The sequence below is a fragment of the Sander lucioperca genome, chromosome 11 (genome assembly GCF_008315115.2).
Source record: "Sander lucioperca isolate FBNREF2018 chromosome 11, SLUC_FBN_1.2, whole genome shotgun sequence".
Lineage (NCBI taxonomy): Eukaryota > Metazoa > Chordata > Actinopteri > Perciformes > Percidae > Sander > Sander lucioperca.
In genome coordinates, this window is record NC_050183.1 from 12212011 (window position 1) to 12225515 (window position 13505).

At 39.3% G+C, this 13505-nt stretch overlaps 2 protein-coding genes across 5 annotated transcripts in view; both read left to right on the forward strand.

Moving 5' to 3' along the window:
* The first annotated feature begins 7429 nt into the window (after nt 1-7429).
* zgc:101100 (uncharacterized protein LOC445169 homolog) lies at nt 7430-12396 on the forward strand. Its single transcript, XM_031308425.2, has 4 exons — nt 7430-7786; nt 8422-8594; nt 9316-9491; nt 11413-12396. Exons 1-4 carry the CDS (start codon nt 7629-7631, stop codon nt 11899-11901), a joined length of 996 nt encoding a protein of 331 aa, XP_031164285.1. The 5' UTR covers nt 7430-7628; the 3' UTR covers nt 11902-12396.
* Nucleotides 12397-13152: 756 nt separating this feature from the next.
* csnk1g2b (casein kinase 1, gamma 2b) overlaps nt 13153-13505 on the forward strand; it is a 45039-nt gene continuing 44686 nt past the window's right edge. For all 4 annotated transcript variants that reach the window (XM_031308428.2, XM_031308432.2, XM_031308431.2 and 1 more), the window contains exon 1: nt 13153-13417. The gene's annotated coding sequence lies outside the window, so the exon portion shown is untranslated. The remainder of the gene's footprint in view (nt 13418-13505) is intronic.

Consider the following 13505-nt stretch of genomic DNA (forward strand, 5'->3'; position numbering starts at 1 on the left):
ATTACAGACAGATTTGCTTTCTGTTTACATTTTCTCAGTTTGAAAAGTCAGTTCTTCATTCAGAATTTACAGCTGCTGATGTTGGAGTTCACAGATATGTAAAGCTGCTCCCAGTGATTGTTATCAAATTATAGGTGAACAGGGTGTAGGGACTGAAATCGACACCAAACTTAATCATGCTTAAATTTGTTTTTATTATTATGAAAATAAACAATGACCTATCTTAACATATATTAAAAACAAAGCAGGTTTCCATCATGTATGTTTTCTTTAAACTACAAAAAAAGACTGGAGAGGTTTAACTCAAACAATGCATGCTGGGAAGTTGACTTATATGCTGATCATGTTTTTTAAAAGACTTAAAGTACATTTCGCTGATAATACTTTTGTTCCAGAACTTTTTCTTGTTAGTATAGCTAGTATTATAGAAGTATGGAATAGCTAGTATTTTTACAGTTTTATTGCAACTTTTTCCAGTAAAAGATCTGAATACTTCCTCCACCCCTGCTGCACAAATAGTTTTTGACAGTGTGACAGCTTTTTCTCAGTACAGTGCCGGGTCTCTTGTAGTCTACGGTATATGTCCCTTTAACAGCAGGTGCAGCGGCTGTAATTCTCCTTTCTTCAGCAGATGTGTAAATTGGGAAAAAATGGGAGAGAAATGCTAAACTGAGAGGCCCATCTTTTCTTCGGTGTGTTTGCCTGTTAAGCTCCTCCCGTCACATGTCAGTATGCATTTCCCCAGGCCGGGCCACAGACCACAGGTATTAAAAGAGCCAGTTAGCTGGGATCAATACCTACACAATGTTCCAGTGACAGGGAGGGGGGCTTCCTAGTGTTTATTGAGTGTTACAGAGATTTTGAACATGTGGAGCAAAGCAGCTTAGAGGGGTCGTCTTCATTATCAAATTCGATCAGAGCCTCTTTCTCTCTCTCCCCGTGATCACCTTTGACTAGCGGGGGTCACAAGGGGGAAGCTGCAGGCCGGGGCCCCGAAACTGAGCCCATGCTGGGAGATGAAGAGCTGCATTATCTCAGCGAGAGCCAGAACAAATAAACACTTTACTGCCTGCAGATTGAAACCATTAGTTCATTCATTCATTAGTCGAAAATCAATCAACAACTATTTTGATAATCGATTAATCGTTAAAATCATTTAATTGAGCAAAAATGTCAAATTCACTGCAGATCCAGCCCTGATCCTGAACCTACTGTGACTTTTGTCTTTAGATGTCTTGTTTTGTCTGACTATCAGCTCCAAGCTCAAATATATTCCGTTTACTATCAGAAAAGACAAAGAAAAGCAGCAAATTTCCATTTTGGCTTTAAAAATGACATACGATTAATCGATTTTAAAACAGTTGCCACTAACTGATTATTAAACAAATTATTTCAGCTCAAAAGGTATTTTTAGGAAAAGCTTCTCGATCTGTTGCATCCTTAGAATAACTCATCTGCAGCTCTGGTATTCTGACATCTTTTTTTTACACAAAACAGTCAGAATAAGACCAGAAGATGGTTGAAAGTGTATTTAAAGAATCATAATACTTAAGGCAGAACTTAAAAGATGTTATACATGTAACTTAATCTTGAATGCATGAGAAACAGTGGAAAAAGGCTAACGGGTCAGTCATAATACACAGAAAAAGGAAGGGGGAGCCATTCAATCTAGAAAATATGCTTATTTTGTGCAAAAGCGTGGTGGTCTTCCTCAGGCAGCATCCATATTTGTTCACATATTTATCATATTAAATGTTCTCCTTTTCCTGCACTCGGGGGCTCCTCTACTAAATCCTGTGTAACTTAATACCTCTTCCGTTTGGATAAAACTCAAAACTAAATCTTTGTTTACACAGCTCGTATTATCACTGGGTCTTAAAAGATGGTGCTGAATAGACGATAGCTTAAAGAGGTCAGGGTCTGTTTTCTCTCTCTGTTGGTCGGAGTTCACCCCTTGCACCCCGGTCTGGCCCACTGTGGGTGCCCTTGACCCTCGGGACACCCACAGCTGCCTGTCCCCCGCTCGCTCTCTTTAATCTATTGCACTCTCACACAATTAAGAGACTGATTTTTACTCAGTCCCTCGTATTGATCTGCAGGTGTAGCTGCTCATTGCAGTGCTCCCAAGGGCTGCACAGGAGATCATAAGAAGCTAATTGGAAGGCACTAAGTCTTAAGGTCTCATAAAGGAAGAACTATTAGAGTGTAATGCATTTCTCAGACTCATTTTAGATCGATAAAATCAGACTAATGGATTGGTTTGTTTGCTTAAAATGATATTCTCCTTTAAACTCCACTCTTTGAACCAAAGCCGTATGTGTGTGTGTGTGTGTGTGTGTGTGTGTATATGTTAGATTTTTTTGTGTGTGTGTACTTGGTGTGTTTGCTGCCGGGTCAATGTCACTCTAAGCTCTGAGTGTGTCATAGCCAGTGTCAGGCCTCACAGCGTGATCCTGGGGCTTAAGAAGAGCGACTGAACCGCCGCCCACTCTCCCCGTCTCCCTCAGGTCAAAGGCCAGCCGGCCTTATCGATTCCCCCCAGATGAAGAAGTCTTTAGTTCTCCCCTCTTGGGCCCACACGCTCCCGGACTATCATCGCGGCCCCAAAAGGCCTTTCAATTGTGTTTGGCATCCCGATCGATCCAGTTGGTGTCTGAGGGGGGCCTTCCTTTGAGATAACTGACAACTACAAAGGTCCCCTCCTGACAGGCTCTTGTCAATACAAATTTCCACTATTGATAAGTAATTAAAGAAAGCCTGAACATAAGGGGAGGATTGCTCGCTGAAACATCTGTTAAACAGGAGACATTAACAAAAAACCTCTTAGTGACAAAAAAGAAGAAAAGAAAATCAACTGCCCCTCCACTCCACTTTCATTTTCTTCCACTGCATCCCAATTTCCACCAATGCAAATTTCATTAATACATAAACTTTAATGAAACAACAGGTGCTTTGAGTCTAAAGCTGGAATTATGAGTCGAGGATTTATTAGTCTATGGACAGAAAATGAAGTGGCAACTTTGTTAATCGGTTTATCGTTTAGGTCATTTTTCAAGCAAATATGCCAAATAATTCCTATTCCCAGATTCTCGATTTTTTTTTTACATTTTAATGTGATCGTTAACTAAATCTATTTGGAACGTAAAGGCTTTTGTCAATATTTTCAGTCATATCTTCCCACTAAACCAAAAACTGACAGCTCCCACTTTGTCACATTTGGACCTGTTGAATGCAAATATGTTGCCAGACCATCCACAGCTGAAATCCTGAGGAATTTAGATCACATTTGTTCAACAACTATTTTTGAGTTATTACGTTTGTTTGTTTATCATTTCTCTCAACTTAAGATGTTATCCACGTTGAAGTAAAAATGTTTTAGAGCTAAAACGATTAGTTGATCAATTGATGGACAAAAAAAGTAATCAGCCATTTTTAAAGCAAAATGCCCCCCAAAAAATCACTTGTTCCAACTTCTTAAATGACATTTGTTGGTGTTTTTAGTCTCCTTTCATAATAAACTACCTAATAATAAAAAATATCTTTTGGGTTTGGACTGTTGGTCGTTCAAAAAAAGCAATTTGAAGATGTCACTTTGGGCTTTATACATTTGCAATGAGCCAAAACGATTAACCAAGAGAATGATTGGCAGATTAATCAATAATGAAAATAACCATTAGTTGCAGCCCTGATTGAATCAAAGTGTTTCCTATCGCTCTTTCAGTATCACGTTATCGGATCATTTTATTATTTTTGGAAGCTTATGAATCCTACAAAATCACAGCTTTTGGTACTGTCTTCTGATAAATCACTAATCTGATATAATCCATCAAAATGAATAGCTTTTAGGTTGCCAAGTTGTGAAAAATCCTATTGGCAGCTGTTTATCCTTTCTATTCAGTAATGAAGTAATAAATGTTGGTAATCCTTTAATGAATGCTCGTGGGTTTCTCACTTTCTAGTCTCGCATTGTCAGACCTATCTCCACAGTCCTGTGGAGTAAGGTCTGGCTACACCACACATACATTCTGGGTTAGGAGGAAAAAATGCTTTGAGTTGTTTGCATTTCTTTTAACCAATCACAATCGTCTTGGGCAATGCTAAGCTCCAGACGCAGCGTCGGTGCCTCTGGTCTCGGATAAGAACTTGTTTTGGTGGAACATTTGCACCCTGTAAAAGAAAACACTACATACAAAATTAAACTATTAAAATATTAATTAAACTGTTCACACAATACAGTAATGTGAGCTATTTAAATTAGCTGGATACGTGGTTATGAGTATTGTTTTACCAGTGTATCCAGTTTATTGCCGTGTGTACTTAGTCCACAACAATCCCCACCAATTGGTCCCAAAATGTTCCAGTTAAATAGTAAATGCTGTTAACATATTCTTTGTAAATCTTTACAACCATTCCCCGAAAGAACCAAGCAGCAAACTGCAACACTCAGAGGGAGGAAGGTGAGGGGCATCCGGTACATGAGCCATGCGTGGGATGTCCGGCAATTATCCTGGAAATGTACTTCCGTTGTTCCGGACTACTTACTTTCTAATAAGTCATTAAGGCCACACTTACAAAATGTTAAGTCATTAACAAAAAGGTTTAATCATCAAGTCTGCAGTTGTGCGTGTTAATATATTGTTGGCTGCCCTTATGCCATAAACAAGTGGTCAAACCAGTCAAAGGGATATTTCACAACCTGGCAACCTAAAAGTTGTTCTTGTTAACGGCTTATAACCGCATTACTTAACGATTTATTAACCATTATCATTGAAGGTATCGTCTGGTATCAAATGTTTTGCAATACATTCAGCATGCTGTATGTTTGCAACAGTACAGGAAAATATGTGCTAGGGCTTTTATTAGCTGAACTTTAACAACTTCATGTTATTTGCTATCAAGTGGGATAAAGACAGAATGTTTTGACGGTCACTATTCACGTCATTTTCTTACGGTAATTCCCTCTTGCTATGTGACAAGAGTTATTAAACCTGCGCGAGTTTCCACCTGCTCAGCGGTGAGTCTGTTGTCAGTGATGTGGCTTAGCCTTTTATTCACTGTAATCCATGCATGTGTAAGTGGATCCTCTAAGAGCAGGATAACTCCCTTTAAGCTTTTTTAAACACTACAGGAGGCACTCAAATCCAGTAACTTCTCATTTACCTCTGCACCTTGTGCTTTAATGCAAAACACTCACATCCTGGTGATTAGACCTACTGCACCAAGGCCTGTTTCTTATTTTGAATTCACAAAACTGCTGATTAACTTAATGGAATATGATGTTGTTCAGAGCTCACTGAGTGGTACAGTCAGTCAGCAAGTTTTGGATGACAGGGCTAATTGAAGAGGCCATTACTCATTTAGACCGAACCCTGGTCGTCTTCATTGGTAGGAGGTGAAGCCCTGCCTGGCCCTGCAGAAGGGGAAATGATCCAAGGAGGAGGAGGGGGGCGGTGAGTCAGTGGTGGCGGCTCTGGGATGGGGAGGGTCACACACAACCACACTCTTTGTGTGCCTCTAATCCCCCCAGCCAACAGAGCTTTGGCCAGGTTTCATCATGAAAGTGCCATGAAATAACTACTTTTTTTCTCTCCTCGCAGTAAATCTCCCCTAATCCTGTGGGCTGCGGAGACAAAGGCCTCTGGGACCTAATCCTGGAGCTTTTAGTGGGGCTGAGGGGCTGGCCGACAGAGCCTCTTCTAAATGACTTATTTCTATCGGACACTAATATAGCTTGACAGCCAAGAACGGCGAAAGGAGGAGGAAAGAAAAAGCCAGGGGAAAAAAGAGCACAAACATTTTCACATATTTTGGAAGTCTGAGCAGTGGATTGTGTGCAAGTGTGAGAAGACGTGAACCACGAATATTTGCTTCACACACAACTGTCAAGACATCTAACATGTTTATCTGTGATTATTAATACACAATCATGTGCAGTTGAATGGGGTGGAGGAATGTACCTGTAGCATCTTATTTAGCATCATTTATGTTTGTTAGATGAGAATGTCAATTGAAATTGAGCGCAGGCAAATGTGTCTGCAATACTTAAGTATATGCAACAAGTTGTACTCACAACAAAGCGTTATTTTAGAGAACTTCACACTCAGGAAGTTTACTTTACGTTTTTATGTTGTAAACTAAGAACAAGTAAATACAACTAAATGTAAACACACTTAACAAGAAACTACCTTAAAACTGATATTTACATTCCTTTCTCCTACATCTTCTGAAGTACGATTACGTTTTTTCTTATCCAAATTGAGGACGTAAGGATAGATGAATGTTGTACAGGTCATGATACTGGGCTATATCAATAAAATGAACTTGGCCTGATAGGAAATTATTGGTGGAAGAAGTACAAAGATATTTTCCTTAAGTAAAAGTAGCAATGCCACAGTGTAGAAATAATACAGAATCACCCATTTCAGAGTGATATATGTATATATATATCATATTATTGATTATAAGTATTGATGCATTAATGTGTTTATCACTTTAACGTTGCCGCTAATAAAGGTGGAGCCAATTTAATGACTTTATATACTACTGGGTACTGTAGCTTGTGTATTTACCTCCGAGGATCAATAAAGTCTTATCTTGATCTATAATAATACATCTTAATTTATTTGTTCATTATATTTTTCTGAATCTGCAAAGTAACTATAGTAACAAAACCTTGTTTTAATAAATGCACAAGTATTTGAGCAAGAGGTAACACCTTAACCCCTCTACTTAGCAATCAGTATGTAAACGTATATAATAAATGGATTATAACACATTATAATGTAGTTGTAAGCAGATAGGTGTTTTTATGAATGTATTTGTCAACAACTATAACTCCTCCCATGGGCACTCATAAGTGGAGGCTGCTGTATAAACAGATAATGAATAACAATTTAGTTTAGTAGAATGTAATGAATATAAAAGAAGTTATAATTGTTGACAAATACTGTACATTCATAAAGAGTTGAAATGCCCCTACATCTGCATACAACTACATCATGAATGCTGTGTGGGTAAAATCTGAATCTTTAGAAATGGAAAATGGAAAAACTCGACCTAAAAAACTGTAATTAAGTCAAGTGAATGCACCCAGTTACTTTCCACTACTAGTTTATGGTTTATAAAATGTACCAGGTGTTTTCCTGTTTGCTGTTCCTGGGAAGACTCCTAATTTAGCTCAGTGGGATTTTTAAAGAAATAGTTCTCATTGAGGAGGTTCAGATTAACTTCACATGGTGACAGTTTATGGGCAAAATATGGTGCCTGTTAGCAAAACAAACCCTTAGAGAGAAAAAAAACCCCTCCAAGGGGAGACTGTCAAAGCCAGCGGTCTGAGAAAGAGGACTGAGAAGGAGAGCACAATCAAAGGCTGTTATTTTAATCTGTCCTGCCTCGGAGATTAGCCCACCACATTGTTTTAATTGTTTTAACGGGAGGGAATGAAACGCTCGCTTATAGGGGGATCCTTGGCATAAATCTCTCAAGTTCAATAGTTTCAAAAAACTTGAGCTCCTTGCAACCCCCCTCTCTTCCCTCATCCCACCTAATCCCGGCTAATACCTTTCTTTCTATTGGCTAATGGCTCAGGGGAGCCTGGGTAAATGCTTCTTAAATAGTCGTGGGTGAGAATGGTTTCGGAGAATTTAGATTCGTGCCACGACAAAGAACGCTGGTGTACGAGGGTTCAAGGCTCAAACTGGACTAGGAAATACTGGACTACACTGCTCACCAGGTTCAGACTTCTGTGCGTAAAAGCGCACCTGGATCTCACGTTCCAGTTTTGCAGGTAAACAGCCAAGGACATTGAACGACTATTTTTTTTTTTTTTTTTTATCACGGAAGAAATCCTAGAATGAGGAGAGGATTCGCGTATCTAAATTGTATGATGGATATCAACGAAATCAGATTTTTTTTTATTTATGGATATAAGATGCAAAATTATCATCAAATTGGAGTATTTGTAGTAAAAGATTTTTATTTCATATTTTTGAATTCGAATGAATTGTTACCAATTCATACATACATTTTAATTAACTTATAAAATACAGAGTTCACAATCGGAACAGTGACTAATATGCCAAGAAAGGGGAAAAGGAGATTAATAGTAATTATAATACTTTTAGGGAGCATTGAGAAATAATGTAAGTCCCTCATGTTCTGTCGTAGCCATGTGTTCTATTTGTTGGCTTCTCATTCCAACAGTTTATCAATTTAAGTATCAGATAACAACAGATTATCTGTTCATTCTGTAGTAATTGCTCCCGTGACCTAATACTTTTAGCAGCTCATAATTGTACTTCAAAAGTTTAAGCGACCAATTAAGCCTAGGTTTGAGAATACTTCAGTATCGGCCTACTTTAATGCTTTCCATATTAAAAATTCACCCTTCAGTCAGTAAAATAAGTCTTTCTGTTTCCTTAGATTCAATATGAACTCGTTGAATTTCTGCGGGCCGTCCAGCGGTGGTGTGTATCCCCTTCACGGTGTTAACTCCATGCTGTTCGACCTGCACCACCAGATGGCGGAGCAGTACCACGTCTACTCTGCAGCCGGACCTGCAGTGCACACTCTCTCTGTGGCTGAGAGACTGGCAGGTGGGTCCTAGTCCTGTAACACTTCAAGTGATTCAGAAACTTCAGTCTCACAGTTTAGTCTAAAGTTTAAAATGATTTATCTTCTCCAGGACAAACATGTATTTACCTTAGCCTAATACACAGTGACTTTAAAAAGGCTTAAATGAACATTACTCTTACTTAAGTAAAAGATCACCACTGGTTGCTTTGTAAATGAAGATAATAAAAATAAGATATGCTGTATTGAAAGAATTGAAATGCCATAAGTTAGTTTAAACGAGCTCCATCTCAACCAACTTCAACATTGCAATGCTACACATTAATGCATTTTGTTGCATTGTTTTGTTGATAAAACTTAGTTAAATTATGAATGCAGGACTTGTAATGGAGTATTTCTAAAGTGTGGTATTGCTACTCTGACTCAAATAATAATCTTCTACCACTGTTTATATCTGGCATCCACCTGGTACAACTAGGCTACTGCACAACCTACTAGGAATTCATACTTTACTGATTTATGTGAGCCTAAGAAAAGAGATAACACTTTTCAAATAAAAGTCTAAAATAAGGTCAAACCTCCATTGCATCCCTGGTAACAAAGAAAAACAACATTGAAATGTGGGAGAAAATAGAAAATGACATCCTTGTCATGTTCCTTATTACAGTAAGTTAAAGAGAACCTGAGTATACCTCAGATTATATGTTGGTGATGACTTTTTGTTTCTCTCTTTGTCCTGCCCAGAGCTTATCCTGGAGGCTCGGTATGGCAACCAGCAGAAGCAGCGCCGCAGCCGAACGGCCTTCACCGTGTCACAGCTGCAGGCTCTGGAGAAAGCCTTCCAGCAGACTCAGTACCCAGATGTCAGCATGAGAGAGAGGCTAGCTGTCTGCATCAACCTGCCTGAGGCTCGCATCCAGGTGAGAGCACACTCAACGGCCAACAAATATTGATTTGTAAAGGTTTAGCTCAGGTTCTAGTTAAAATTAAACTTATGTTTTCACGGCTGCAATTTCCCTGGGATAAATAAAGTACATCTATCTATCCATCTATCTATCTATCTATCTATCTATCTATCTATCTATCTATCTATCTATCTATCTATCTATTAGGGGTGGGAAGAAAATCATATGTATCGTGATTTTTTTGTGACAATTTTTAAAATCGATTCTTTTACCCAGAATCTATATATATATATATATATATATATATATATATATATATATATATATATATATATATTTTATTTTTTTTACCAATGATTCATCTAAATATTTTCTGTTTATACGGTACTGGTGACGATGACTACATCATATCAGTTTCCAGCAAAACAGAGCAAAAGCAGAAAATGCAGAAAATATATGTTATGTACTTCTTTAAAAATGAAATAAATGTCAGACTGACTGACTGCAATGTAATGTGCATTCTTTTTTTAGATAACAATTACTTTTTAGAAATGTCTCATAATATATTATCCCTAGAAGTGCATTATTCAATTTTTATTTTTGTTAAAGAAGGAAAAGAAAATCGCAATACTCAATACTATCGAATCGCAATACTTCTAGAATCGCAATAAATAAAAATCACAAACAAATCAAATCGGCACCCATGTATCATTAAAGAATCAAATCGGGACAAAAGCATATCGTTTGTTTTTATGTCTTCACTTTCCTTTTCACATTAGAATTGCCTCTGAATTTCGACATATGTTCACATTTTTTATTCAGTCTTTTAAAAGTGCACTATGAGTTCCTGCATGGTCAATAATGTTGACGTTCCAAGTACATTTCAAACAAAACAGAGCAAGCTCGCCCCTCCCCCCATGTTTTCGTAACTGTCATGACTAACTGACTAAAGCCGCAGACACACTGACCAGATGGCAAGTTGGACTGATCAGTCTCCCCGAGTTGGTCAAAAAGTGCCTCGGAACACACCAAAGCGACGAGACGTAATACGTCTCCATAACAGCAGGCGGCGCTAATCTGTATTGTCGCCCCCAAAAATGAAAACCGGCAGCTGATTGGATGAACGCGTCATGTGGGTCTGGTTTCTCCGGAAATTCAAAGACAGACTGTCATGGCTTCTTGTTCAGAATACAATCTCATATTGTACTAAAATAGTTCACCGAAACGTGTTTCTGAAAACATTTTTAAGCGAGAAATAGGCCATGCAGTTGCTGAATCTGTCTTCATTTCAGATCGACAAAGGTCAGTTTAAAAGATTTTCGTCAGATTTTGAGAGACTCTAGTCACGCTCATTCCGCTCCCTGTTTCCGGGTTAGCTCTCCACCAATCAGATGGGTCATTTGAGTCTGACTGCCGGCAGTGCCCGCCCACGCTGATTATACATGTAAAATCGGCCAAAATGAAGGCCGATGGCCCCTCGGACGGACGATGGCACGGAACACACCAAACAGACTTGAGTCACTGACCTCGCCAGACTGTCCAACGGCCAATTATCGGCTTGGTGTGTCTCGGGCTTTAACTGTCACTAACCCCCACCCCTCCCCCAACCATCTTGTCGGTGATTGGCTGGAGTGGTTTGTTGTATTTTGGTGCACAGCCTGTTCCCCTAGTGTTTGTTTGACGTTTACGACCCCTGTGTTGACCGGGCTTTTTCACAGTGTGTATTCAGGGGGCAGGCAGCTAGTGGATCAAGGAGAGATGCCTACGATTGGAGACAAAAATGAAATTGCGCTGAAACCACGCAGGAACTCATAGTGCACCTTTAATGTTGCTTTCCTTTTAAAGTATAAATGTTGTAAAGCACTTTGAAACTTTTTTGTATGAATGGTACTATAAAGATACATTTACCTTTGCTGTTTTACTCTCTCTCGTCCAGGTGTGGTTCAAGAACAGGAGGGCAAAGTTTCGTAAAGGTCAGAGATGCTCCCCACTCTCAAGAGACCACAGTCTGGAGGAGGCACCACATCGCAGCACCATGGGACAGGAGGAAGTCAGGGCCAAAGACGAACAGGACATCACTACATCACATGTTGACAGAAACATCCCTCCTCTTCATTGCTGTCCTCCTCCTCCTCCTCCTCCTCCTCCTCATGTGGATGAAACAAAGGATGTTTGCCCACCTCTCACTCCTTCAGACTCTGATGTTTCACGGTGCCCCCTCCGCCTTCACTCTCCTCCACTTTTCCCCTTCATGGCAGGGGAGCGCTACAGCCACCAGCCTCACCAGCCTCACCAGCCGGTTGTAGGAGTGCTGTCCACCGAGCTCGCCTTTCCCCCGGTTTTCTGGCCCATCATACAGCAGCACAGCTCCGCCCTGGGGGTTCATCCATCGTCAGTTACTAAAAACTGTAGGCTTTCCCTTTAGACTGCTTGTTCCCGAAAGCTGTGCCTCACCCTCACCTGGGGCTGTAACTGTAGACCTGCTCCTTGTGGACTCAGGTACACCTGAAGCAACCCTGTGTTGGAAAAAAAACAAGGTGGAGAAGCACTTATTGCCTTGTTCCTGTAAACCTGATGACAGACAGAATATGAATTTTTATTATAGCTTTATTGAATGCCTGTCTGTCTAAAGGGATGTACAGATGAACTGTCATATACTTTCAAGTCTAATTTGGGTCTGCTCTCATTAACATCCTACAGGTTGCCAGTGGTGTGAGTTTGCTTGACGGGGGCTATTGTTTAATCCATCACAAGCAGTGTAAACACCACATTTAAAGATATTGTTGTCTCCTTCAACAATTTAGCTGACAACACTGCCAAGGAGCTACACAGTAATAATGATGACACATGTGAGTGAAGTTCCTTATTGTAACTAGGCACAGCAACATAGAAATGGAAAATAAAATTATTTGTACCTGAAGTCTTTTTTTCCTTTTTTTTGTGAGGTTTAGTATACTGGCAGCAAAGTGGGTTTCACTTACTTAAAATGTTTTTTGGGACACATTTACAAGACTACAAGAATAATAAATTATATTATTGGTACTCATTCAGACATCTCTGTCAAGAAAAAAATGCAAACTATTTGGTATGCGGCTGGGTGATGATTCAATTTTATCATTTATCAAGAGTGGAATTGTATCTGAAGCAATTGACCAAGTATGGAAACACCAAATATAATGAACAAATACATTATGATGTAATATTATGGATTAAGATAAAACTTTATTGATGCCCAGGGGAAAAATTCACGAGTAGTTCAAACAAGGCTCACCTTTACCAGCTTCAACATTAAAGTGATATGCACATTTATTAGAAACCTATAATATTACATTATTCAGAAATGGGCCATACTGCATAATACTTTTACTTTAGTTATTTATGCCAATACTTTTGTACTTTTACTTAAGTACAATTTTGAATGGATGGCTTTTACTTATAACAGAGTATTTCTACACTGTGGTTACGTACAACATGACAACTGAGTATTTCTTCCACCTCTGTGGAACCTCTGACAGTGGTCACCCTTTACCTGTGGCAAAAAAAAAAAAAAAAACATGTTTGAGAGGATCATATTTAGGAAACTAAATAATATACTTGTGTGTGCACATGTTTACCAGGTTGTAGATGTTTGAATGTCTTCACACCTAGCTAAATGTGTCAACTAAATCGACCAGTTTGGAGCATGGATGTATTTCGAGCAGCTACTCAACTCACGCCTGATGTTCTGCTTTATTCTCCAAACCAGTTACGTGAGTTTTTCAGCGTATCACAGCGTTGTGAGTGAGCCCATGACGCTGTGCCTGGGTATCGGCAGCGGAGGGAGGCTTAAAGAGACAACAGCAAAATCATAGCAACTTGAGGGCAACAGAAACGAAATAAGAAAGACACCAACAAACGAAGAACCATGACTTCGATTCCCTTTCGATAGCTGAAATTTAAAGGTAACACGCTTTCCTTTGGCGACAGAAATGTATACGTAACTGTTGTTTTTAAAGACACCGTCTCGCCGTACATTATCGTCCTTGCTAA

Bases quoted from the DNA above. Each gene is read 5' to 3' on its own strand.
- zgc:101100 (XM_031308425.2), top strand. From the start codon at position 7,629: ATGGTTTCGGAGAATTTAGATTCGTGCCACGACAAAGAACGCTGGTGT. The intron at 7,787-8,421 runs GTAAACAGCCAA...CTGTTTCCTTAG, and splicing joins CTCACGTTCCAGTTTTGCAG to ATTCAATATGAACTCGTTGA. The intron at 8,595-9,315 runs GTGGGTCCTAGT...TGTCCTGCCCAG, and splicing joins TGTGGCTGAGAGACTGGCAG to AGCTTATCCTGGAGGCTCGG.